This window comes from Amphibalanus amphitrite, unplaced genomic scaffold (assembly GCF_019059575.1).
Source record: "Amphibalanus amphitrite isolate SeventyFive unplaced genomic scaffold, NRLGWU_Aamphi_draft 001083F_arrow, whole genome shotgun sequence".
NCBI classification, from domain to species: Eukaryota; Metazoa; Arthropoda; class Thecostraca; order Balanomorpha; family Balanidae; genus Amphibalanus; species Amphibalanus amphitrite.
Genome location: NW_024882577.1, coordinates 208,622 through 236,074, shown reverse-complemented (window position 1 = coordinate 236,074; position 27,453 = coordinate 208,622). Strand labels below are relative to the sequence as shown.

Sequence of the window (27,453 nt, the reverse complement as noted above, 5' to 3'; positions counted from 1 at the left end):
CTCTCCCTCTCCATCTCCCTCTCTCTCTCTCTCTCTCTCTCTCTCTCTCTCTCTCTCTCTCTCTCTCTCTCTCTCTCTCTCTCTCTCTTTTCTCACAATATTCTCGACTGTCACAGCGTTGTAGGACTTGTTTCAAGACAGGTCCCAGGCGCTCCCCACTCCGCAGGCCCCAGCCCACACGGCCCAACCGCTCAAACACCCTCCGGCGGATGACCTCTGACCTCGGCGACCTGACCCCAGCCGACCGATCGCGTCCCTCTCCACGCCTCCGCCCCGCTTCCCCTACTACAGCTGCGTAGTAATTGTAGCGTGTGCAAAGGTCACGTGACATTATTTACTTCTGCGGCTTGTTCGGCTGACAAGAGATGGCACTAGTGGTCTGTGGTCAGAGGCGAGGCTAGGTTCTACGACTTCTTGGGGCACACTTTAGGGCAGAAAAGAGGTTTTTTGGCTCCCCATCCCAAAATGCTTCGTATATACAAAAACAAGTTAGATATTCGAAAATCGGAGGACCAAACGGATCGTTTGACGTATCTTGCGCGACTGACAGTTGATCGGTCTTCAAACTACTGAACAAAAACGAGGTGATTAGTAGCAAGTGCTGGTGACTGTACGTGTAAAAGGGACACTTTGAATACGTGTCGGACCATTTCAACATATTCCGAAAAAAAAAACTGTTCGTTCATTACGAATGTTTTATATGATCAAAAACGTGTTCCGTTCTAAACAGACAATTAACAGCCACATAGGGCCCATTCCTTTCCCATTTCATCCCAATTCCCCTGTCTGTATAACGCCACTGACTTTTTGCTGGTGGATATCTGGAACACGGATCCTCGGTCCTCGTTGGGCAGCGGCTGGCAGAGTGTCGAGTGGTCCAGCTCAGCCAGCAGACAGCCGGCCGCCTCGCCGCGCCGGCACATGAGCAGGTTACCGCCCTCGGTGAACACGAACACACGCTCCCACTGAGACATGACGCCCATGTAGCGGCTGTGGATGGAGGGGGGGGGGGAGAGGAGGGTGTTAGAACGTCCATGGAAAGACTGGAGGAGAAAGGGGCCAAATAGAGTGGCTGACGGCAGCTGCAGCATAGGGTATATGGCAGCAGCAGCATCATTGGAGGAAACATTTAAAAGCAATCACACAATATTTTCACATGATCCAATCTAAACACTAAAATGTATACTTCATTCGAAAGCTTCGTTACTCCAATACATGCCACTGTAACTGCCACTGTAAATGGGCTGCAAGGCCTGTAGTCGGCTAATGCAAATACAGAATACAGAATACATAAAAAACTAGTCCCTCAAAATTCCTTTACATGTTGAAGTAAGTACAAGCATCGCCAGTCGCCACAGGCCATCGCCAGGTAAAGCAGAAGATACTAACGTCTTGTAGAAGAGGTAGTCTGCGATGTGCGCCGGCGGCTCCCCGTCGCGGGGCGAGCCGTCCTGGTCGGGCTCCACGCTGTACTGTCCCTCCGACTGCGTGATGATGGCGTCCATCAGGTCAGCCGACTCGGCCATCTCAGACATGAGCTCAGACTGGGTGGCCTGGGGGGGGGGCGGAAGGGGGTCAGACGGGTCACAACTCACAATGGGCGAAGAGAGGTGATATGGGGGATAGGGGGCGGGGGAGGGGGTGAGGAAGATTCGACTGGTTGGCGTGGGACAAAGAGGCAGATAACTTCGAATAAGAATCCTTGAGGAAGGAGTAAAAACGCCACGAGTGGGTAAGTGTGGCGAATAAATCATGTAACAAGAGACCATGAGTCAGGAGAGACACCAGTAGGCAGTAACGAATGAGATTGAATGACCAGGATCATTAGTGGAATATCACCGAACGTAGCAGGATCACACTGAGGACGACACTGCCAATGCCCATGATAAAGTGGTGTTATGAGCTGCAGCTCATGAGTGATCCCTAGTCCTTACCGCTGACGCAGCCGTGACGGTGCTGAGGAACGTCTCCATCTCCGGCACGTTCAGCGAGCCGTTCCCCATGCTGAAGAACGATCTGTGGACACAGGAGGCGATGTGTGAACGTGCTTATCAGAATTGATGATGATGGTGACGACGATTTGAGGTTTTATGGCGCCAAGACTGCGATGGTCATCGGCACCCATCTCAGCAGAATTGGATGCGCCATATTACACCAAAGTGTACTCGGCACCAATGCGTACCAGGCAGTCTTCCATCTTCACTCCAGCCCCAGGGCGGCCTTCCCTACTCGTCCCCTATATCCGCGGGAGGTCTGACATGCACTCTACTCTATCCATGCTAGCCTACCCCACCAGTTTCCCGCCCCAGAGACAAGCCGCCTCCACCCCCACCCACCTGTAGGCCTGTAGGAATCCCAGCAGCGGGTCCACGAGCGCCATGCGCCGGCTGTACTGCAGCAGGTTCATCTTGTTGTAGTAGAGGAGGGACATCTGGTGGAACTTCTTCCTGCTGGTGTACACCTCCGAGGCGGCCTCCAGACGCTCCGTCTCCAGGTCCGGCTTGGCCTTCTTGGAGGCGCGCGCGTACCGGCTCAGCGTGCGGTCCAGGTCCTCAGTCACAGTCTGTAGGGAGGGGGAGAGGGGCGTTTGAAGAGGCGGAAACAATACGAATACTGAGTCAGTTTGAGGAAAATAGAAACGATACTTCGAGTTTCGACACTACATCCTGATCTTTGGCAGCACTTAACTGACTGATCTCTCACTTCCTACCGAATTAACTGATCTATCAGGCCTGAAACGACATGTCTGGCTAAAATAGCATCTGCTATCTGCTGACCTGGTACATCTGTCCGACGGTGAAGACCTCCTGCAGCTCCTTGTCGATGTAGCGGTGTACCGGGGCGGCCACACTCTCCGCCAGCTGGGTGCACAGGCCGTGGTGCCAAGAGCCGATCTGAGAACGCGACAGGATGGGAGAAATTAACGAATGGAGCGCAAAGAGGCTGACAACGTAGGGCATTCAAATAGAGGATCTTGTATGCGGCTTCGAGGAAAAACAACATCGTTTTATTAGCCTGGCGCAATCGTACAGCATGGGACTTCACTGGCAACGCAAAACACTATATCGCCCCAGAACTCTGACGCTCAAGAAGATAGTGGACTTCCTCCGCTATCCAAGCATTGTGGGCACCGGTGATTGAAACCCACCTCCTCTATGTTCTGGGCGAACTCTCGCAGTGTCGGTGCCGTATCACAGTTCGACTCCAGGGGGCTCTGTGGGGAGAGACGAGCAGATGGCGCTGTCAGTATGGTAGGGCGGACGGTATCCAACGAACATATGTAGCTAGCTAACATAAATATCACATAGTAAGCAGATGACATTGAAAATCAGGACTGCAGTGTGATTGCGTAGATGACACGTAGTCTCATGACTGCCTCTAGAATGTCAGAATTACCACGGTACGATTAGATGACCGGCTAATGAGCGTTTATCGTTGTTACATAAACTGGAACGCACTTATTGAAGGCAGTGCCTATATCAGCCCTCGTCTATGCCTCACACCGCTCCATGCTTCTATCCTCAGGATACGGAAATCCTTCTCCTCCACGCCGCAACCCCCCTCCGGACTGGACAGGCAACTTTATCTCATGCGGGCTGCTCCCTTGGAGCGGCACCGCTGCTCCCGAGGGAGCGCACCCCGTAGCCGGGTGCAGTGAGTACCTTGGGGCTGGTCGGCCTGTCCTTCGGGATGGGCTCAACCCCGGTGACTCACTAGGATGCCTGCCCAGACCAATGTCTCCCCCTAATTCCTATCATCCTTCCGGCTCTGAAATGGTCTAATTGGACCGAAAGGGCCTAACCCAACAAAACAAAAAACGTCTATGCCTAGCTCCTACTCACTCATTAGTGACCCAAGACACTATCCACAAAAGCTATCACGTTCCTCCCGCCGCAAAATAGCACCAATGAGCGGGACCACCTCACCTGCTGCGGGTACGACCTGAGGTGGTTGGCCAGCGACCGGATGGACACGGTCACCTCCTGCTGGGCCACGATCAGACGCTGGCAGCACTTCCACAGGCCCTTCATGTACTTGACCAGGTCCTTGGTGTCCTGTTCGAACACCCCCACCAGAAGGCGGGTCTGCGGGGCGGCGGTAGATCGTCAGGCGATGTGGGGCACAGGTCAGGCGATGTGGGACGATCTGAGGCGTAGGGAGCACGGGGATAGGGTAGCGCTTAGATGTCTGTCCCGTTATAGGGCAGTCCCTCAAAGTCCGAACAAAACAAATTATGTACATTTGACCGGGGTTTGAAACGACCTGAAGGGCATGCCCAATCGAATTAGCAATGAATGGTGTTTTTTTCTTTCTTTTGGTGAGTGAGCACCGAGCAGTAAATAATCGAAATCCCATACTAACCTGGACGTTCCGCATTGTTCATTGAAGAAAGATGCATTGCCTTGGTATGATGTAACTCCATCGCGCCCCTGTCCAAACAACACCCCCACAAACACAGTTTTAAAACTAGCACGCGATTTATTCAGGCGTCACTCCTTGTTCGTTTCTACACGTATGCGTACCACACAGCCAACTTTTCAGGAAACGACACTCACGCACTCGATAGTGGTAACGATTCCTCTTTGTGATTGACACCCTGTTCGCCCAAACGACCGGCATGGCGACGGGCTTTGGCGCCGAGGCGCTTACGTGCTCCCATAATCATCTCTTTAGAGGTCAGACCGAGTACCTACATCTAGAGAGCCGGCAGTAGCTCGGCCAGGAATTCACACAGTTGTGACGCTCACAACAGTCTTGGCAAAAAGACACTTAACGATAAGTACACTACACACTATTACCGGTAATTATGCAAACTAGGTCAAATGATCCAGGGAATGTTCACAACCCACCAAGTGCAAAAAAGGTCAATGGAGCTAAACGATAACCAAGTAAATTGTCTCGAATTCATAATACGATGGCAAGGCGTCCATTCGCAGATTACGCAGCACACACGCAGTTTTTGGCGTCAACTGATGATTCCTTATGAGAGCCGAGACTAATACACACGAGAAGACCCGGGTAGTAGCGCAAAATATCGACGCGACAATCCGCTTATAAATACACACACCCTCCAACATACCAACAACGCATTACACCGCAACCTATCATACCGCACACGCGACCTGGACTAAAGTAAACAGCAGTGAATTAAACGCTGCTGGCAAATCAAGTCGGAACGCAGGTCTCACGGCGCCGGGGCCGTAGCCAGCGCCAACTATCACATGAATCTTATGAGCCTCATAATTGCGACTGAAATATGCTACTTTATGTACAGAACGCTGCTCCCAAAAACTCAGCATCCCATCTGTTCCCCGGAGAATCACAAACTAGTATGTCTGACTGACAGAATATATCATGCGGAATCTTCATCGCAGAAGGCAACCAACTCTGGGACTGGTACAGCAGAGCCCGGAATGCTGGACTCCGGTGTTTTGAAGCTCAGAGAGGCATCTTTCTCTGGTTGGTCACCGGCACCGGCGCTCGCTATCGCCGAGACAGCCGACTCCGACTCTATCTCGGACTCTGAGTCCAGCGATATGGGATCGGAGGCGGTTCTGTTCATGTTGGGGGATCTGAGCTGATTCGCGGACGGGGGACTCGGAACCGACTCCATCGCTGAATCCTCAAACACCGCAGAGTCGAGGCCGGTCGAGTCCAGACGAGCAGACTCGTCCCACGACTCGGCATCAGACTCCTCATCAGACTCAGACTCAATCCCCCTGAACTGGAGTCCCAGCCCGGTCTGAGAGCTCACCGAATCCAGCTCATCCTCCAGCAGGCCCACAGCGCCGGAGCCGGAGCTGGAGTTGGAGCCGGGGCCGCGGGACACGGACCGACATCTGGCGGCGCTGCGGCGAATCTCGGCTATGGACGGCCGCCGGGCTGGCTCGTGGCTCAGCATCAGCTCCAGTAGGGCGTACTCTGCCGGCTGGTCGCGCCGGAAACTCTCTGGAAACAGCAGTCTCCGCACCTGAGCCAAAGTATGCTGCCGCTCCATCTGGGTCGAGAACGGCACCAGCAGCTCGAATAGAATAATCCCCAGCGAGTAGATATCCACGCGGTAGTCGTACGAGCGGCCGAGCACCTGTTCAGGGCTCATGTACAGCTGCGTTCCCACCTGGTCAGTGTGGCCGCCGGCCGCCGAGCTCAGCTGGGCCGGCGTATGGCTGGTCGGCTCACCGCTCACTGTAGTCGTCGCCAGACCAAAGTCGCCAATCTTGACCGTACCGTCGGGAGCGAAGAAGATGTTGGATGGTTTTAGGTCCCGATGCATAAGTCCCTGGCTGTGGACATACTCAACACCATTCAGGATTTGTCTAAATATGGCGAACACGCGTGGAAGGCTTCGTGGGCCGCTGTTGGCATGCAGCCAGTCCTTGAGCGACTCTTTGCGGCACAGCTGCATCTGGATGAAGAGATACCAGGCAGCGGCGTCGGGCGCGTCGCCCGTATCCTCCTCCTCATCGTCCCAGAAGCCAGTGCCGTCCTGGCCCGGTGAGCGGTTCGTCTGGAACGCCACCAGCGGGCCGCTGACGGCGCTGGAGGAGGCACCAGTGGTGTCTGGGATGGTGTAGTCGACCAGAGGCTGGCCCGACTCGGCTGCGAACACCACGCTGTCGTCTTCGTCTCCGTCAGCGGTGGGAGCCGAGAGGAGGCTGTCTTCAGCGTCTCCGGCCGAGGGGTGCCACCGGACACCGCTGGCGCTGCGCTGTGCGGCCAGCTCGTCACTGTTCTGCACGCTGAATGTGCCGCTGCTCTCGATACTGCTAAACCTGCCGGGCACGCGTGAGCAGTCGTTCGAGAAGACGATACTGTCGTCTGCAGAGAGGGCGGAGCTGTCGCCGTGTTTCGGCCGGCGGCGGGGTGAAGAGTCTGCCAGCGCCGGCAGAAACCCGCCGCCGATTGTCCTCTGTCGCCCGCTGCGCTCCCCGCCGCCGGGCAGCGCCGACACGAACCGCGTCAGCTTCAGCACCGAGCCAGAGAGGTCCTCCGGAGAGGCGGGCGCGCTCCCTCCACCGCTCGCCACTGAGTTCAGCGGAGTCGGGCTGGACGCCCACTCTGAGGTGTCCAGCACCCGGTCCTGCTCCTGCAGCGACTCCACCGACAGCTGCTCCTTCCAGCAGTAGAAGTAGCGCACGATGTTGCGGTGCTCCAGCTTGGCCAGGCAGGAGACCTCACGCAGCACACGGCGGCGCGATTTCTCTCTGTCCGGTAGGCGTATCCGCTTCACTGCGTAATGGTGGTCATCCAGCAAGTTCTTCGCTTCAAACACCACGCCGAAGCCGCCCTTGCCGAGGCACTGCACCGGCTCAAAGTTCTCTAAGAAGTTGGAGCGCGGCGCCGGCTGCTCCACCGGCGGGGGATCACGCACCACCTCGCGCACTACCTCCACCTCTCGGATCACCTCTTCTCGGACTGGCACCTGTACTTCGCGCACCACGTAGTGCGGTGGGCGCAGGCGCAGAATAGTGCGCACTACGCGGTAGGCGTGTGCTCGATAGTAGAGCCTGTAGTGCTCAGTCACAAGTAGGTTCAAAAGCACGGCGATGCTGGCACTCAGCAGCAGAATCTGAGGCCACCAGTACGACAGCGACGTGATCACCACATACACCACGTTGTCGTCATCTGGAATAAAGCCATCGCCAGTGGGCATGTACGGGTGCGGGAACGGGCCGTGTCGCTCCGGCTCAGACTCCGGTCCAGACTCGAGCACGCAGTCGCCACTGCTGTAGAGGTAGTAACCACCCTCGTATGGATACTCCTCGGGCCTCAGCGCCAGAGCCTTGTCGCTTCTGTCCGTGAGCAGCATCGGGTTTCCTCTGTGTGTGGTGCCGTGGATCAGCGGTGTGCGACTGCTGGCGGACACCATATACGGCTTCCACTTTACTTGAGGAGGATCGCGCGCGGCGGCAGACACTGCCAGACGCGTGTCCATGGTACCAGCGGTCGCAGCCCGCTTACTCTGCTGAATGTACAGCTGCTTCTCGTGCACGCCAAGGTACAGCAGAGGCCGGAGGGCGGCGGGGTCGTCAGCAGCCGGGGCCAATAGGTCCACTTCGTGTAGCTTTCCGCCATCCAGTCGCCAGACGTGTACCAGCGGGCCGGCGAACCGGTGTTGCCACTTCTTGCCGTGCTCGGTGCCGGAGAGGGTTCCCTCGGCCAGGTCGGCTGTGATGAGACTGTCCGGTGACGGTGCGGCCACCGGCGGTCGCTCGCCAGCCGAGAGAGTCAGCTCGTGACGGCTGACGCTGAAGTTCCATCGCTCCTGCCCGGAGCGAGGCTCAACAGCGCGGACAGTCTGTGTGTGCTGGCGCAGAACCAGCACGTCTCCGCTGCTGTCACCACCATCAACATCCTCGTCGTTACCGTTAGCTGAAGGGTCTGTTGGAGCGCTGGTGGGCCGCGCACATCCGGCCGCGCCGCAGCGGTATCGCAACCGGCCCGTGTTCACGTCGATGCCGAGCGTGGAGACCTGGCTGCCGCCCATGATAACCGTGTCGTCGGCGAACCGGTAGGAGGCCTGCAGCAGCGTGTCGGCAGTCACCGGCAGCGCCTCCACCTGCTCGCCGTCGTAGCTGAAGAGCCTGCCGTCCAGCGCCGGGATGAGGCGCACCCACTGGCCCTGCTGTGACAGCTGCAGGTTCTGCGTCAGCGTCGAGCTGAGCATGCCACCCTCCTGCGCGGTGACGGTCCACAGCGGCACGCCGCCGGCAGCGGGGTCCAGCGCGGTGAGCCGGCCATCCAGGGTGGAGACCAGCAGCAGCCGGCGGCCGGCCACCGGCTCCAGCGCCGCGCTGTTCACCACGTCCACCGTCTCCACAACGTCCACAGAGCTCACCACGTCCACATGGTCCACTGTGGAGCGTCCACCGTACACCTCCCTGTACGGCGCACTCTCAGTCACCGAGGGTTCCGTCACCGTCCGCACCGAACCCGTCAAACACACCACCACCACTGTCAGCACCAGGCTACAGCGTCGAGCCCAGCGCACGCCGAGACGCATCGTGTCCCGTCGCGTCGCCGCTGCGTCGCTTCTGCTGCCGCCGTGCCGCTACTGCCGCTCCGCCGCCGCCGCCGTTCCGAGTCTTACCTGAGAACGGAGGGCGGGCGGCGTTAGGCGGAGACAGGCAGTAGCGAGCACAGACGGGCAGGCGAGCGAACGAGCAGGAAAGCAGTGGGGTCGGTGGCAAATATTTGCACGGGGTTGAGTCACAAGTCTGGCCACACGGTGCCCGTCAGAGCACATATAAATCGCTAAATTGTTTTCAAAGCAGCCCCTTGGCTTCTAGATGATTCCGCACTGGATGCTTTACATCAGACTCTTTGTGTGTCATGTGTATTGTGTAGCATACTGTTCGCACTTCGCATAAGCTTGGGATGCAGATCCCCAGTGCCTGCACCCACACAGTCATATCCCGAGAGCGTTTTGAGCTTGCACTAACGTTCGCGTAGTCTAACTTCTTTTGAAAAAAAAGCTCGGAATTGAACAGTGTTCGGTTTACAAGCACACCTTCTATAAAATGTGGCGATATATCTGTTTTTTTTTCTTATTTTTTTTAATGAAGAAAATGATAAGTATTGTGAGGGTCTTTAGCTACCTATATCACACCATAGAACCAAACCGTATTTCGTATTCACGCTTTGCAAGTGAATATACGCCCATACGAACTCGGAAACGACACACTGCAGACCTTGGTTAATAAGCTGGGCCATGCTGCTGCCTACAACTGCTGTGAAGTGCTTTGCTGATACGAGATAATGATACGGTCAGGTACATACGCAGTTCGCAGGGCATTGACTCAGCTCGAGTGCAATGTCCCACGAGTCTTCAACTCCTAGTTCTTAAAATACGACACCAGCTCAAAACATAAATAGAAAAATGTGGAAACTCGACAAATATGATACCGTTAACCTGTCTATAAGAGTAAATTAGCCCCATACATCAGCAGCTCATGTATCAGGCCATAGCTGGCGTGCGGCTGTCTCCAGTATTATGAATGCCTGACAACAGGTGACTCAGCCACCAGCTGTAGCGCCATATAAGACCTCGGAGGTGCCCAGGTGCGTTGAGCCGCCATTCCTCTACATGCAGCGACACGTCTCGGTTAGCGCTCTCCGACATTACACGGGCTTAGCCGCCGCCCGCCGCGCCGACCGACGGCCGAGCGTCGGTCGGCAATGTGGGGAGAGGAGTGGGGGGGGGGGAGGAGGAGTCGAGGGGTGGCGTGATTTCTCCGCCACCAAACAACGCCAGCCTCCGACTACCCAGCCTGAAGCTCAGTGTCGCGCAGACATGAGTCAGCGTCGGAGACGTGACGTCACGCCGCGCCGGGCGGGAGCAGAGGGGAGCGGAGGGGGCGTGGTCTCGACCGGCCCACCTCACACCACGTGACACGTCATTGCGACGCCCGGCGCCGAGAGGCGGCCGGCCAGACCCCGGAACTGGAACGTGTTTTCGGGTTCAAAGGGTGCGGGGCGGACCACACTGGACTTGCACTGAAAGGACGTAAAAGAGAAAGTGTAGAGGTTTGTAGCGGCCGGCAGCTGCTGCCACCTAGCGGCACGGCCCGGAAGTTGTCGGCGCGCGCCGGCGCGGCCGGCGCGGCAGGAGTCGGCTGGCGGGCCGCGAGCCGAGAGGACGGGGACGCGGGGCTGCCGATGTGTGTGTACATAGTATTGTGTGAAAGTGAAAATACAGAAGAAACGTTACAAATTGGCGCGGTCGGTAGGACGCCACGACCGAAAAACCGGAGCTGGTGAGCCAGAATCACGGTAAGGTAGCTGCGACCGGCATTTTGATCGATGTTTTCGGCGGAATAGGATATCGTGTAGTGTAAATATTACGGTCGGTTTTTGTCAGTTTGAGGGAGAAATGGATCCCAGGTTGATTTTTATGTCAAAGGCTAAACCCTTTACCGGTGCAAATGGGCAGGAATGGCGCCGCTGGCTGAACCGTTTCGAGGCACAAACTGTTACCTGGTCTGCCGCGGAACGTCTGCAGTGTTTGCCGGCCCTGCTGGAAGATGGGGCTCTGGACCTATATGCGTCGTTGTCGGCGGCTGCCCAGGCCGATTATGCACAGGTTGTCGAGGCGCTGAGTGTGCGTTACGGCTCTGAGGTTGGTCCACTGCAGGCACAGGCGGAACTGGCACGCGCGATGCAGACACCTGGGGAGACAGTAGCCGATTTTGCCGATCGTATCCGTCATCTGGGACGCGCCGCGTATCCAGACGAGGGCGTGGGAGACGCCCCGGTCGAGTTCCATTTGACGAGCCGTTTTCTGTGCGGACTGCGTAACGAGCAGCTTCAGAGTCAGCTGTGCAGCAAAAATCTGAAAACGCTGTCAGCTGCAATTTCTGCAGCCCGAGAGCTGCAGACACGTCACGATGCGATGCTGGCAGTCCGGCAATCGGCTGCGGCGGCGGCTGGCGCCGTTGCAGTGGCGGCTCCTGCTGCTAACTCACAGGAGGGCGCAGTCGCGGGTCCCGTGACGGCGCTGCCGCGCGGTCGGGAAGTGGTATCAGTCGCCGGTGACTTACCTGCCGCGGGACGAGGCGGCGATGAGACGGAGACGGATCGGGTGCGGGCGCTGGAGCGCCGCATGATGGAAATGCAGCAAATGCTGCACGAGCTCGACACGTCTGGCCACCACGGCGGGCAGCTGGGGGGCAGACAGTCTAGTCAGCTCGCCTATGATCAGTCAGCGGTGGCTCTAACGACAGCCGCGACCCCGGTCAACCTGCGCTGTTATAACTGCGGCCAGATCGGTCACACGCGGCGCGCGTGTACGGTGCAGGGAACCGCAGGTAGAGGCCGCCAGTCCACCGAAAACGTAGGCCGTTGCTTTGGATGCGGTGAGGCTGGGCACATGGTGCGTAACTGCCCGCGCTCGGCTCGGCAGTCTGCTACACCACAGAGACTTCCGTTCTGTCTCGGCTGCGGTAGGGACGGGCATTGGCTGGCGGACTGCCGCATGCTCCCAGTCCCGATGGACCAGCGGTCGCATACCGGACCAGTCCAAAGCAGCCGTCACGAGCCCCAGTACACCGGTCAGGAAAACTGATGGCGGCCGGTGCTGAGGGACAAGCATCGGCCCGGCGTCCATCAGGGTCCCAGATCACGGCGTCGGTGGTCGAGGTGCAGTTGGGAACACGGCGAGTCTGGGCCCTGGTGGATTCCGGGGCGGACTTCACGATGATTCGCGATGGTCTGCAGGAGCATGTCCAGCGGGAGCTGGGGTGTCGGCTAACGACGCCATCCCAGACGGCACGAGGGGCGGGCGGTGAGCCGCTTCACATCACGGGGGTTGTTCAAGACCTGACAATCGAAATCCAGGGAAAGACATTCGCTACTCCCAGCGCGGCAGTGGTCAAGGGACTGATGTACGAGCTGGTCCTGGGGCGTGATTTTTGCTGCCGTCATGGCACTGTTATCGATGACGAGGCGGGAGTGATCAGACTGGCCGGGATGTCAATTCGTCTGCCTCCGTACAGCGCCATTCGACCCAGTCGGGCGAGAGTTCTGTTGGCCGCCACGACGGTGGTGCCGGCGCGGTCAGTCATCGTCGTCAGAGCTTCTGTGGTACCAGTCAACGGGAAGGTGAGTAACCCGTGTGCGCTGCAGGGAGTGATCGAGCCCAGTCACACGGCGCTGAGGGAGGACCTCCTGATTCCGAGGGAGGTGGTGACTGTGAATGGTAATGGCACTGTTCCGATACAGCTGACTAATGTCGGTTCCCACGAGGCCAGATTTCTTAAGGGCAGCGATATCGGGACGCTGTACACGATTCTGCCGGGAGGTGACAACGAATTCGATCTGAGTGAGGATGATGGTCTTCACGCCGGCGCTGTCACCGGTGGCGGGTCGCCGCGGGGCAGCGACGGCGACCAAGGCGATGATGATGATGTTCCGGCACCAGTCACAGCAGTCGACGTGGACGGCTCCGACATGTCTGAGGATGGCAAGTCCCGGCTAAGAAGCCTGGTGTCGGAGTACCGGGACATATTCAGTCAGCACCCAGGAGACATTGGACGCACCCACTTGGTGCAGCATCGGATTGACACAGGCGATGCCACTCCGATCCGGCAGCCGGCCCGCAGGATACCGACGTCAATACGAGACCAAGTGGAGCTGCAGAAGGAGCAGATGCTGAGGGACGGGGTGATAGAGGAGAGCACCAGTCCATGGTGTTCCCCCGTCGTCCTGGTGCGGAAGAAGGACGGCTCTTTTCGCTTCTGTGTAGACATGAGGGCGGTGAATGGAGTCACGAAAGGAGTGGCATATCCTCTCCCTCGAGTTGATGACGCGTTGGACTCAATGGCCGGTGCGCAATGGTTCACCACCCTGGATATGGCCGCTGGTTATTGGCAGGTTGGCATGAGCCCGGAAGACAGAGAGAAGACGGCCTTCACGACGGGACGGGGTCTGCAACAGTTCCGCGTGATGCCGTTCGGCCTAAAAAACGCCAGTGCGACGTTTCAGCGCCTAATGGAGCTGGTGCTGGCAGGGCTAGATACGAAAACGTGTCTAGTTTACCTGGATGATGTCGTTCTATTCAACAGAACTGAGAGCGAACACCTGGATACACTGGAGGAGGTCTTCGGGCGGATCCGGCGTGCAGGCCTCAAGCTGAAGCCAAGCAAGTGTCACCTAGCCAAGAAGGAGGTGACATTCCTCGGCCATCAGGTGTCGGAGGAGGGCATCCGTCCCGACCTAAGGAACGTCGAGAAAGTGCTCACATGGCCGGCCCCAGTAACCGATGATGAAATGAAAAGTTTCCTCGGCTTGTGCGGTTATTACGCAAAATTTATCGAAAACTACGCTGAGGTCAGCCGGCCTCTGAGGAGCGCTGCACTGTCTCCGGGGCGATTGGACTGGACAGCCGAGATGACTCACGCCTTCAACCAACTCAAAAGTGTGCTGGCGTCACCTCCGGTACTGTCGCTGCCGTCGTTCAAAGGGACATTCGTGCTGTATACCGATGCCTGCAATGGCTCTGTGGGATCAGTACTGGCAGAGCGGGTCGGTGAGACCGAACGGGTCGTTGCGTACGACAGCAAGGCGCTGACGAAGTCCCAAATGAAATGGCCGACCTATGATAAGGAGCTGTGGGCCATAGTGCACGCGATTCGGAGATTCCGACAGTACACCGTGGGTGCTAAATTCCTAATCGTGACAGACCACAAACCCCTCGCAAACATCCCACAGTCCATCGCAGTGGAAAGGGACGGGACCGGCAGACGGGGGAGATGGGCAGTGGAATTGAGCACATTCGACTTCGAAGTGGCCCTGAAACCGGGAGTCGACCACGGGAACGCGGACGCGCTGTCGAGACGCCCAACGGGGCTCAAGGAGGCGCTTCCAGACACAGCAACAGCGGTAACTGCCCTCATCTCAAGCGAAGATGCTGGCGTGGACAGCACCCGAGCCGCTGACACGGCCGTCGCGTCGTGGCTCTGTGCCCTCGTTATGGCCATCACCATGGTGATCGCGAAAGCCGCTCTCACCCCGGCCGAGGACAGGCAAGATGACGGATCTGCAGCAGTCATGCGGCGAACCGCGCGTGATGACGGCTCCTCGGGCATCAGTCGGGTCGAGGGCGGGCCGCCCAGTCCCGACGGTGGCACCGGGGATGCGTCACGCACAGGGGCGGTCAATGCTGTTGAGCAGACGATCGAGGGTGGAGCAGATCCCATCGGAGACAGAATGGACACGGGACAGGACATTCGTCGCGCACAGGAAAACGACGGCGTGCTGCAAAAGATACGCGGTTGGTTGAGTCGCGGCGAGCAACCAAAGCCGGCCGAGATGGGAGAGTGGAAGCAGGTGCTCAACTCCCGATGGGCCGAAGTAAAGGTCGTCGATGGGGTGGTCGGAATCACGTCTGGGGACACGTTTCGGGCGGCTGTGCCAAAGAAGCTGCGGCATGATGTCATGGCAATGGCACACGACCACGTCACGAGCGGGCACTTGGGGCGTCAACGCACCTCGTTCCGTGTCAGACGCCGGTTTATCTGGCCCGGCATGTACGGAGAGATCCGTGCGTTCTGTGAGGGCTGTACCCTCTGCCAGAGGAGGCAGCGGCCAGCCCCGGCCAAACGGGCCCCGATGGTGACAGAGTTGACCTCCAAACCATTCGAAAGAATCGCAGCGGATATCACTGAGATGCCGACGTCACTCAGAGGAAATAAGTGTGCCCTAGTCATAATGGATTATTTTTCCAAGTACGTTCGGATTTACCCAATGGCCAACCAGAAAACAGAGACCGTCTTGGAGGGCCTCCTTGACTGGGTCCACGACTTCGGTGTCCCGGAAAGGCTCCACTCCGACCAAGGCAGCCAATTCGAGTCCCGACTTTTCCAAGCGATGTGCGAGAGACTGGGCATCAAAAAGACACGCACTACTCCGTACCACCCCGAGAGTGACGGCATGGTTGAGAGGTTCAACCGCACACTCAAGGATATGATCAGCAAGTACATCGACAAAGAGGGGCTGCACTGGGACGAGGAAGTAAAGGCGTATGCGATGGCGTACAACTCCTCGGTGCACAGCACCACGGGCTACACACCGTACTTCCTAGTGCACGGGTTTGAACCCCGGATGCCCCTGGATGCAGCATACGGTCCACCTCCTGAAGCGGTGCCAGTGCGGAGCTACTTGGAAGATCGGCTGCGGGTCATTCGCGCCGCGTATGAGCGAGTACGGAGCAACTCTGCACGCGCGTCACAAGAAGCCTGCAAGAGGTACAACCAGAAAGGGCGAGCACATGCCTATCAGGTGGGAGACAAGGTCCTGGTGCGCGACTTCACAGCTTCAGCAGGCGGGAAGCCAAAGCTGGGCCTGCCTTACAAGGGACCGTGGACGGTTGTTGGTCACATCGACGAGCGGAACAGCGGGGTGGTCTACAGGGTTGTGGGGAGCGATGGGAAGACCCGGGTGCTTCACCACAACCACCTGAAGCCGTTTAAAGAGAAACGGCAGCGGACCGGCGGCGAGAGGACCGGGCAAGACAGAGAGGCGACAAGAGTCCGCCAGGCCGCCCCTACGCCCCGACCAGCAGATGAGCAGGGCGGAGGTCGGTTCGCGGACGACGAGCGGAGTGGAATTCCTCAGCATCTGCTGCTCTTCCAGTGTCGTCCTCCGGCGGCAGGAGCTCCTGGGGGAGTGGGGGAGGGGAGAGCAGACGAGCCTCCTTTCTACGGCCCACCCACTCCGCGTTTCACGCGGGCTGGCCGTATGTCGCGGCCGGTCGTACCATATCAGGCGGGTTCCGCTTTCTAAGGGGTGTGCAGTATCGCCTAAATGTCCGCGGTGTATTTTGTATATATTCGCCAATAACGCGTCGTTTGATTTCAGACCTGCGGGAAACATCCGTACTCGTAACCTGATCCCATGGCCGAGGGGGACGACATCCTGCAGCAGATCTTGGGGGAGGACGAGTGGGAGACCATCCTTTTTTCCTTCAACATGGCCCCAGGAGATCAGGGCGATGCTCCGGCGTCGCCGCCGCACAAGAGGAAGGCAATAGAAGGGTCGGAGAGCTCTCCAAGGCGGAAGGTTGCCGACGGGACCGCGGTCCGCGATGGTCCGCCGAGGGGGAATGGCGGGTCGCCAATCCCCTCTCCGGTGGAACAGGAAGGGTCGGAGAGCCCTCCAAGGCGGAAGGTCGCCGACGGGACCGCGGCCCGCGATGGTCCGCCGAGGGGGAATGGCGGGTCGCCGATCCCCTCTCCGCTGGAACACCCAATGAGACCGTTGGATGATACGGGGCGGCCCTCCGGTCTCATAATCGGCGATTCTATTGTGCGGCATGCCGAATTTGCCACTAATGCCCGTAACTGGCGAGTGGCAGTATGGGTGCCGCCCGCTAACATCGGCAAGCATTGGGCAGGATGCCTGAGCAGCGGGGCATTGATCGACGTGGTTCGTGCATGGGCTAATACCAATGAAGTGTACCCGGCAGCCATAGCACTGTGGCTCGGGGGTAACGATGTTTACCCCCGCAATGGACCACCCAGAGAAATGAGCCAGGAGCTGTGGTCGGCAGTGACCGCCCAGGTGTCAGAACTGGCCACCATTGCACCCGTCATTCTGGTGGGTCCGACGCCGCGGCCCTCGCGGGATGGGTTGACTGCCGAGTGCGGGGCGGCCAAGTGGGAAACCACGGCTGCGTTCGACCTGGAGAGAAAAATGGTACGCTGGACCCGGGAGTTGAACGGCAACGTGTCGGTGACGTGTGTTGGGCGATGCCTGACCGAGCGTCGTCGCCGCGGGAGAGAGTCAGAGTACCTCCTGACAGCGGCCGCGGCCGCGAACTACTTCCAGTCCGACGGCATCCACCTGACCGCGGCCGGATATCGGAAGATAGCCGCACGGCTGCCGCCGTGGATGGCCCCGCGGCAGTGAGCGGGAGGGATATGTGTGCTGGATAGCGGAGTGGTGGCGCTGCTCCACCGCTGCAACGAGCACACTTGGTAACACGGACCTGAGGGCGTGTCGCGCGGCTGCGTGGTGATATGCGACTAATTACCTGAGCGGGCGGACGCCCAAGGGCGGCACTGTGTATATATTAGGCTCTGGCTGTCCCGGTCTGTGGCGAATTCGCTGGAGATTCGCCCCGGCGCGGTGTGAATTTGTGTTCGACGAACACAAATTGTATTGTATTGTGTTGTGTATCGTGATTGCTCGCCGCTGACCCGAGGGGCACCGGAGTGCGGACTTGGTTTGCGTATCATCGTGACGCTCAGCCGGGCGTGGCGCCAGGCACCCGTGCTGCCATTTTCGCTATGATTTATTCGTAGATGTGTGCGCGATTGTAGGTCTGCGCGTGAGGCTGAGGCCGGGGCGGGTGAGCAGGGTATGAGGTTGGTTTGTCGAGTGCTTACCGTGGCGTAGATCTGTTCGTCATTCATGTGATAGTGTGCCGCAGGGGAACGGTTGAGTGGTGTCACCCGGGTTGCCGTTACGTACAGATGTAGGTATTTTCCCTGTCAAGGGGGGAAGGGTGTAGAGGTTTGTAGCGGCCGGCAGCTGCTGCCACCTAGCGGCACGGCCCGGAAGTTGTCGGCGCGCGCCGGCGCGGCCGGCGCGGCAGGAGTCGGCTGGCGGGCCGCGAGCCGAGAGGACGGGGACGCGGGGCTGCCGATGTGTGTGTACATAGTATTGTGTGAAAGTGAAAATACAGAAGAAACGTTACAAAAGTAGTCACTACCAATTCGAGGTCTGGATTTAGTAACAACGTTCCACTCTTCGGCTCAACTTCGGGATCCGTCCAGAAGGGTCCGTATCTAAGAGTGTACTTTGTGCAATTATCAGAAGGATGCAGAAAACACAAGATACGGCCCGCTAGCCCTAAAGTGAAACTACTAGACTCTACTTAGAGTTTCGCACAGTATAACATCGCTGGACCGAGGTCCTTTTTGTATAGACAATTTAGACAAGCCACTGCCTTTGGCCTCGGGAAGGAGAATTGGAGCTCAAACCACTAGCTGCTCTGCTCGGTTGATTTCCTGCTGCGTACGTGTCGAAAAACACTAGGGAATAGGGATCACACCACCTTTCCAGCTGTTACGAAATATTAGTCTATGATTAGTCTTAGACCGCACTACCAGCAAGGCACGGACTACATACAGCCTTGGCCCCGACTATGAAGCATGGTAACCTAACCGAATTAGAGCTTAGACGTTGCTATGTTCATACCACAGAATACAGACAAGCACAAATGCAGTATGCCCTGCCTGAGTTGGGCCTAACAAGAAAATAACGTTCAATGTTTTATAGTCACCGTGCAATGTTTAAGTAGCGTGTTTGATGTAAAAGGTAACTTACTTACTACGCCAAGCATTTTCCGCCTGGAGAGTTACGATCGGCAATCAAAACGTCCCGTCATTATGAGCATTGCAGATTGCAGCTATAAAGTTATTTTATTGCAGATAACATGATATCCAATGATAATGTACAAAGCATCAAAGCCTGAAGAAAATGAGAAGTGCAGAAGCAGTACTGCTAGGCAATAAACAAATAACAGCAACACCGTAGCACCAATGCAATCTGCACTGTGCACATGCACCATCTTTCTTGGCCCTGGCTTTCAAATGATTTATGTACCAATTACCAATTCTAAGGCTGGGAGTAGGGGAAGTTGGGGCAATGCCGGAGTTGGGGCAAAGCCGAAATTCGAGATATTTCTAAAACCGTACGACATAGATGCCACGTCTCAGTGATGCTCTGAAGCTTAAGTGACTACAATTATCGCATGTTTGTTACGAGTCGTCATTTGGAATACTTCGGCTGTGAGGGCGCCAAAAGCGTTTTCAAGGTACGTTTCCCTTGTACTACATGCACCTTTGAAGCTGCATTTCTTACTCATTATGCTACCGTTTGTCTGGCCAATTCGGTCAAGTAATCTTCAGCATGTCTTTGCATAAGTGTGCTGCCTATTTGAAATTTATACAGCACGTTTAAAAGTTATGGGCCTGCAAATGAAAGTATGGCTGGCTGGGGTAATGCCGAAAACGTGCAATTACGCACGTTAAAGCACGCTACGTGGACTTTACTGCTGTAGAATAGCAACGCGTATTTTTAGTCAAACAAATTACACTTTCAGCCGGCACGACGGCCTGTTACCTATAAGGAATGATTTACCTGGCGACCTGGCATTTTCTTATTAGGTATATCACACAATTATAACTTCCAGCGTGCACCAAGCGTCCTCAAGCTCTTAAAACGCGTGTCAGCTTTGATGATTTTTGGATAAAGTTTGAGATAAATCGGCAAAACATCAATGTCGGCATTCCTCGTAGATCATTTATCCCATTTTCGGCTTTCCCCGCAGTCCGGGGCAACGCCGAAAAAGTCAGTTCTTTGATATTTTTAGTTTTTGCGCTTAACGGTATGCGAATTCATCAAATGCGCCTGGTATGTTTGAAAGACAAAAGACTGGCCTCTCGAATGACGCCAACAAGAATAGCTTATGTTGTCTACCTTGCGTGCTACGGGCGTCAGAAAAAAAGTATTCGGCGTTCCCCCAACTTCCCCTATGAATGAAGACAAAGAAAACCATATTAAATGACAAAATTGTATGCCTACATGTGTTACACTAAGGCCAACTATTATGATAATTATCAAATCAAAAGCTTCTACGAACCACTGACCAGCAGGCAGGAACGACATATGACTGAAAATCACCACCCAGAGCTTAAGGCACCCTATTTTCTGTTAACTGGCTTATAGGAGGATGCAGAGGCATCATGGGTACATAAACAGCTATACAAACAGCCTGTCCTGTAGCTCAGTTGGTAGAGCGCTGGACTCCCGGTAGTGAGAGCCCGGGTTCGAGTCGCTCCGGCGCTCGATATTTGAGACTCCTGACGGGGATGGTCTGCGGTTGGTGGGAGCAGCCGCAGCCAGTTGAAGGCAGTTGAGTGGGACAGGCCGTGCCCGGCTTTGAAGGAAACGTTAAACTTTGGCAATTGGCATCTAAATTCTCCCGTTACCCGGAATTGTACGATCGGACGGTAGGGGTCGGGGTCTACGCAACAAGCTCTGCTTAGCGTAGGCTCCGGCTCTGTTAATCTGTCCATTCAAACATTCGAGCTAAATTTAAAAAAAAAATCTAGTCTTAAAGCCTGACAATGGCCACTAAGATCCATTACAAAAGCATATCAATGTACAGGTAGCATTTAAAAATGTTGGCAATTGGCATGCATCTAAAATCATGTGTTTTATGTGTACTATATGCTTTTCTAAACTAGGTACTCTACTCGCATGCTAGGTAGTACAGAGGTAGGCACCATTCACTCTCATTCTGAGTTTTGACAGCTGACAGCATTGGACCATTTTCATGACAGAACGTATTTCACAGACCATGCACAGGGATGGACACATTATTTTCCACCAATATATTAACATACCTCAGGGGTGTCCTCCAAGGCACTTTCCAGTGGCAGCTTTTGCAGGTCTGGCATTTTGCCACCAGAAGTCTGTAATGATAATTGACATAGGCAGTTAGTAATCAGAAAAAGTAAAGTATGTTCACTGTTAAGCAGATTTAGGCATATGCTTAAAAGTGATGTGCACAATGAGTAGCCATATCTCAATATCTGTATATTACACTCTTACACCTCCCAATACATATCCAAAAGTACCTAGGAAACATGCCACAACGCAATCGCTTGACGCTTGGTACGCCCCAATGAGTAGCATAGCAAGCTAAATCACAAAAATCAATCAGGCCAGTCTGCTGCAGAATATCCTGCCGGCTGCCATGATGTCATACTTTGAGAACTTTGCCTCCTGATCCGCCCAATGATGCTTACCTACTGTCACGTATGCATCATAATATAATATTTCATATTTCATGATGAAACAGGCCCCAGGCCTATTCCAGGCTGAGGCAGGCATCCTAGCTTGAGCCCTGGCATGACTCATCATTGCAGTCTTACCAGTACAGGTTCAGCTCAGCTTCAGGAAAGAGAGGGTGAGGAGGGTGCTATTATATTGCTCTGTTTCATGGCCTGACACTGCAGTGTGCTGCGCTGCTGTATTGGTGCGGCGCTTGAGACAAAATTTGGCTTGACTGTAAGTTGTGACGCTCGAGTGGTGCAAGCCTTACCTTACCTTACCTACCTTACCTTAATTTGATCGGAATTTTAAAGGCCACTTGGCCTGTAGGGAACCGTTCTCATCGAGCTCGAATCCTTTGAGACTTGACTATCTCCAGTCAGGTACCAGGTACCTGAAGTTTGCCCAGTGGGCGTCGAGTTCGGATTTGAACTGCTCAACAGAGCCGGCGCCAACAACTGACATGGGCAGGCCGTTCCAGTCATTGACCACCCGGGCACTGAAAGCCTGTCTCCTTGGTCTTGACTCAGCTCTGGGTTTTGCGATTTTCCATGGATGGCCTCGGGTGCGGTCGGATGCAGCGGCAGTAAAGAACTCTTCTGGAGCCAGATCAACCCCTCCATGAAAGATTTGGTACACCTGGATCATGTCTCCTCGGCGTCGCCGATAAAACAGCGATGGCAGTTTCAGTGCCTCCAGTCGTTCCTCGTACCGGCGGTGTCTGAGAGAGGCTACCAGGCGGGTTGCCCTTCTTTGGACTCGTTCGATTAGAAGTTGATCAGCTCGATTGAATGGGCCCCAAGCCACATTGCCGTACTCCAGGTGAGGGCGAACGAGAGTCTTGTATAGCAGGGGAAGAGTACACTCATCAATCAATTCGAACGACCGCCTGATCACTGCTAAGATCTGGTTGGCCTTTGCCACGGCTGCGGATGCTTGCCTCCGGAATTTTAGGGAGGAATCTACCAGAATGCCAAGGTCCCGTTCAGATTCAGTCTCTTCCAGACACACTCCTCGCATCGTGTATCGGAGTTTGGGATTATTTGTACCCAGATGCAGAACCTTACACTTCTCTTCATTGAACGGGAGCTGCCATTTGTCAGACCATGCCACAAGTGCATCAATATCAGCTTGGAGGGCTAGCGCTCCCGATGTAGTCGCTGCTCCATCAGCCAGTAGGGAGGTTTGAGGTCGAGTAGCGGTCTGTCTTCCATCAACAGGCTGCATTGGTTGAGTAGGGTGGTCACTGACAGCTCTGGGTTGAGCGACAGCCAGCCCTCCAACCTCAGCTGCCTCGAGATGGTCATCTCTGTCACTCTGGTTCAGTCCTCCATCGGCAGGCTGCGTTGGTCGAGTAGGGTGGTCACTGACAGCTCTGGGTTGAGCGACAGCCAACCCTCCAAGCCCAACCCCAGCTGCCACGAGTTGGGCATGTCTGCCGCTCTGGTTCTGCCCACCGCCAACAGGTTGCACTGGTCGAGTGGGGTGGTCACTGACAGCTCGGGGACGAGCGACAGCCAACCCCACGGCCTCAGTTGCAACATCCTGGCCATCTTTGCCGTTCTGCCTGGATACGCCGCTGTAGACCTTTGTGTCGTCGGCGAACATCTTGGATGTACAGTTAACGGCAGATGGGATGTCATTGACGTACAGCAGAAACAAGAGGGGACCAAGAACCGAACCCTGAGGAACTCCACTCTTGACAGGAACCAGATCAGAGTGGCTTCCATTGACAACGACTTTCTGGTTTCTTCCCGACAGGAATGCTTCGATCCATCGGAGGAGTTTGCCAGAGATACCGTAGCTGCGCAGCTTCCTCAGAAGTCGGTTGTGTGGAACAGCGTCGAATGCCTTGCGGAAGTCCAGGTACACCACATCAACTGAGTCACCTGCCTCGATCATCTTACACCAGTCCTCCAATACCTCCAGAAGTTGTGAACTGCATGATCTTCTGGGCCGGAATCCGTGTTGGTGTCTGGAAAACTGGTTTGTGAGGGACAGAAAGTCCATGAGCTCATCGCGGATCAGGGACTCCATGATCTTACAAGGGATTGATGTGAGACTGATGGGCCGGTAATTCCCCGGGGTCTGCTTGTTACCCTTCTTGTGTATGGGAAAGACTGACGCTGTTTTCCATGAGACTGGAAGGACTCCTTGGTCGAGGGAAGCTTCAAACAGGGAAGCCAATGGACCAGCCAGGGGCTGAGACGCCAACTGCAGAAGCTTGGGGTGCAAACCATCGGGACCGGGAGTGCTGTCCGTTTTGAGAGAGGAAAGCTTGTTCCGGACTGCCTCAGCTGTTATGCGGATTGACTCGATTGGAGGACCTGAGAAGTTGGTTGTCGGTTCCGGGATCTCGGTCGTATCTTCGTCAGTGAATATACTACTGAAAAAAGCATTCAGGAGTTGCGCCTTTCCCGTGTCATCGCTCACAGTCCGCCCTGAGTCATCAGAAAGGTCATCGATCTTGGTCTTGGTCCGCAGCCTTGTGTTGGAATACCGCCAGAAAGCCTTTGGATTGGCTTTGATGTTCGTTGCTAGCTTTTCCTCAAAGTCACGTCTCAGTCTTCTAGTCAGCGCACGCAGTTGATTTCTGCACTGAGTGTACCTGCAGTAGTCCAACACATCCTGGGAGTGAGAGTATATCTTCCATAGCTTCTCTTTCTTCTTTTTTAGGCGCAGAGCCTGCCCATTTATGTAGATGTTCTTACGGCTTCCTTTTCTCTTACTTTTCGGGAAACCTTCCAGAGCAATCCTGGTGAGGTTACTGGTAATGAAGTCATACTTTTGGTCGATACCGAGTGCATTTGCTGACTCCCAGTCCAACTCCTGGACCAGCCTGATGTACTTGTCTGGGTTTCCTTTGAAGTAGTTGGGACGAGCAGAGGGGAACTCATGTTGGTATGTGTAGCATGCCAGATCGAACCGCAGGATGACATGGTCACTCCTTCCAAGGCCTGATTCATGGTAAAGGTGCTTTACCATCCCATCTTCATTGGTGAGGATCAGGTCCAGGATGTGGGGCGTCTCACCTGAACGGAAGCGAGTGGGTCGAGTGACTTGCTGAGTGAGGAAGCAATCATTTATCATTTCCAGAAACTGGTGTGAAACATCCAGGGGAGGAGCAGGAGAGAAGACATTCTCCCAGTCAATGTGGGGCATGTTGAAGTCCCCGCATATGAGAATATGGGAACAGGCTGAAGTACAGGCTGTACGCAAAAGTTGACATAGCTCAGTGGAACTCTCTTGTGTGCTCAGGGTTGGACTGCGGTATAGGCATCCAATCAGAAGCTTGTCATTTCCCATCAGTGGGAGTTGCAACCAGAGCTGCTCAATATGAGTTGTCATGCCAAAGTTGACCACAGATGTTTTCAGATTGTCTTTGATGTAAATGCTTACTCCACGACAGCCACTTGAGCCCAGGTTGGATACAGAAGGGTCAAAATTTGTGTGCATGGAATACCCAGGGACAGCTAGCAGAGCTGTAGCAATGGGAACAGTTTGGGCTTTTGGAATGACTTCAGTAGTCATGATGACGTCTGGCTCATTCCCAGCAATTCTCATGCAGAGCTCGTCTCTTTTGTTAGGAAATTGGTCAGCATTCGTGTAGAGTACTTGCAAGTTTGTCCTTTTCCTGCCCTCAGAATTCACCGCTAGTCAAACACTACCAGAGGCTGTCCCACTGTTCCCGTTTGCTGAGCCTTGGCCAGCATTGGCTGCCTGGGTAGGGTGGTCACTGCCAGCTCCTGAGTGAGCGACAGCCAGCCCTCCAGCTCCAGCAACAGGTGCATTGGCCTCAGGAACAGGACAGTTGCCTCTATGACTTGCATTGTCTGGCTGGGCAGTTGTCTCGGCCTGTTGGTTGTTGTTCCGGTTACCTTCAGACTGTTGGGGAGGCTGTGGTTGAGTAGGGTGGTCACTGCCAGCTCTGGGAGCGACAGCCAGCCCTCCAACCTCAGCCAGCTCAGTTCTGGAATGAGTGACAGGCAGCGCTCGGTCCTGCCCAACAGCTGCCTCAGCTTCAACGGTGGCAGGGGCTGTAGCACCATGCCGGTTTGTTGCTGTGCCCCTGTGATTTGGCCCAGATGATGGTGGTAGGCTGACAATCCTATTGCCTCTGATAGTTAAGTTGGTTTCACCAGCCCTCTTCCGACTATTTAGTTCGTCTCTCAGCCTCTTGTTAATTTCCCTCTCCTTTCTGGTCAGATCAGGAGTGACATATACCCTCGGAAACTTTTTAGAGTGACGCAGCTGGGGGGCGAGTTTCAGGATGTCATATTTTGTTGAGACATTTTCCAGGACGACTATCAGAAGCCTATCCTTGCCCTCAATTTTCTTTTCGACTCGAAAAGTTTTTTGAACGTTGACCTTCAACTTCATTTCTTCCTTGATCATGGTTATGAAGAGGGAGGAATCGTGTCCAGATCTATCTGTCTGGGTCTCGCTATCCTGTTCAGGCAAGTTGTGGACTACAATGTTGGATTTCCTCTTTTCTTTGTCCATATAGTCATCCAGGGCAACAGACAGGTCCTGTACACCCTTGGATCCAGCTTGAGTACCCACTTTAGGGAAGGCAGAGATCTAATCACTGACCTTCTTCACTACCTCGTCGCAGGTGCCCTTTACCATATCGGCATATGTCTTATGCAGCTCATTCCCCTTCAGAGACTTGTCTACAAGCTGGATGGTCTTCTCCCGGTCAGACTTCAGTTCTGCAAACTGGACTTTGATGACTGACTCATACTCTTTCAGAGATTGCTGAACTTCAGCCATGTGGCCACGGAGGGTTTCATCGAGCAGGTCAACCTTACTTGACAGAGACGAGAGCGAGGGGCGATGTGGTTTACCCCTTTTCAGATCTGCCTTGCAACTAGTGCAGAGCCAAGCAAGAACCTTGTATTTTTCCAGCGCTTTCATAGCCAGCTTCGGGATGCCCTGGCATGCAGTGTGGTACCAGTTGTGACATCTGTCGCAAAGGACACCCGCATCCCCAGCTTGAACAGCCTCTCCGCATGGCTTTCCAGGCCCACCCTTACAGATGTTAGCCTCGCTTCCTGAGCTCGTGTCGCTGGAAGAACGGGAGATGGACACAGACTCATTTTCCCACCTTTTGAAAATACTTTCATCCAGCTTACCCACAGCCTTGTCACCCACAGGCTTGTCCATACCTTTGTTGACGAGGCGCAAGCATCCAAGTTTGCTGATTTTCATCGAAAGTGGAAAACCAATACACTGCTATGCTCATCGCGCTGCCATGAAACAGGGCCCAGGTTATTTCAGAGGGCTGTTCACGGGCACCGCACACTGCTGTGTGCGGTGTGTCCAGCAGGCGTGGCGTGGGGGTAGGGGATGGGTAGGCATTATATAGCCTTTGGGTAGGCGGTTCTGACGTCACGGCTGCGTGCGGTGGATGGTCCGCTGTGGCCGGTCCCGATCGGCCACAGCAATCGCTGTGTGCGGTGACGGAAGGCTGACATAGGGACGCAGTGGGCGGAGCCTGGAGGCTGTGTGCCGTCCGACCGCAAACAGCACAGGGCCAGTGTGAACAGCCCTCAGGTGTAGCCGTTACAAGTTAGAGGGTGCTAAAGACTTGTGCAGTCTCAAGGAATTTAGAGGCTTAGGTAAAAGAGTTGAGTAGATAGGTATAATTCAAGCAGTCCGTGTAGCGCGAGCACTGAGCAGATCCTCATGGCTCATCACAGCTTACTCACTCACTTGTGTATTATCCACAGAAATAAGGAGCGCAAAGCTCCTAAATCCAACTTCAGTGCAAGCGTTTAGATTCTTTTCTCAAAACCCAAATTGAAACAGACTGATACAGTAGCAAATCGACAAACACACCCCTCGGCCCTCACGTCCCCCAAACGTGATGCAATATTTTTCGATTTTGATTTGTATTGTTTTGTTGTTGCTTGACGTGACGTGTTCCACCATCTGGAAGCTTCTGATAAAAGTCGCCATATAATCTCAACCCCAGCAAAAGTAACGTTTATATACTTAGCTTCAAATTCAAATTCAGATTCGAAATTCATATTCGATGGAAAAAATGATAAAAACGGACCCCTTAGAATCTCACCAAATTTACACCAGCCACTCAGCATGACCTGGTCA

General features: G+C 55.1%; 3 protein-coding genes across 4 annotated transcripts; 1 reads left to right on the top strand and 2 right to left on the bottom strand.

Annotated features, from left to right (window-relative positions):
- Window positions 1–804: 804 nt before the first annotated feature.
- Window positions 805–4,377, bottom strand: LOC122369901 (DCC-interacting protein 13-alpha-like; the record flags this gene model as incomplete). Its single annotated transcript, XM_043345014.1, has 8 exons — window positions 4,363–4,377; window positions 3,927–4,085; window positions 3,149–3,214; window positions 2,778–2,894; window positions 2,337–2,563; window positions 1,935–2,016; window positions 1,390–1,553; window positions 805–990 (listed from the first exon to the last, which is right to left on the bottom strand). Coding segments are annotated over exons 1-8 (1,016 nt in total), but the record flags the coding sequence as incomplete, so codon positions are not given.
- Window positions 4,378–4,459: 82 nt separating this feature from the next.
- On the bottom strand, window positions 4,460–27,316 carry LOC122369902 (eukaryotic translation initiation factor 2-alpha kinase-like). 2 transcript variants are annotated; one of them, XM_043345015.1, is made up of 3 exons: window positions 27,058–27,316; window positions 20,913–20,981; window positions 4,460–9,091 (listed from the first exon to the last, which is right to left on the bottom strand). In XM_043345015.1, exon 3 carries the CDS (start codon window positions 9,002–9,004, stop codon window positions 5,354–5,356), a length of 3,651 nt encoding a protein of 1,216 aa, XP_043200950.1. In that variant the 5' UTR covers window positions 9,005–9,091; window positions 20,913–20,981; window positions 27,058–27,316; the 3' UTR covers window positions 4,460–5,353. The 2 variants fall into 2 exon arrangements, with proteins under 2 accessions (XP_043200950.1, XP_043200951.1); XM_043345016.1 differs by having other exon boundaries at window positions 27,054–27,216.
- Window positions 12,469–13,568, top strand: LOC122369900. Its single transcript, XM_043345013.1, has 2 exons — window positions 12,469–13,206; window positions 13,563–13,568. The coding sequence occupies exons 1-2, from the start codon at window positions 12,469–12,471 to the stop codon at window positions 13,566–13,568; spliced, it is 744 nt and encodes a 247-aa protein (XP_043200948.1).
- Window positions 27,317–27,453: the final 137 nt, after the last annotated feature.

Excerpts from the sequence above, each read along its gene's own strand:
- LOC122369900 (XM_043345013.1), top strand. The coding sequence starts at position 12,469 with ATGTCAATTCGTCTGCCTCCGTACAGCGCCATTCGACCCAGTCGGGCG.
- LOC122369902 (XM_043345015.1), bottom strand. The coding sequence starts at position 9,004 with ATGCGTCTCGGCGTGCGCTGGGCTCGACGCTGTAGCCTGGTGCTGACA.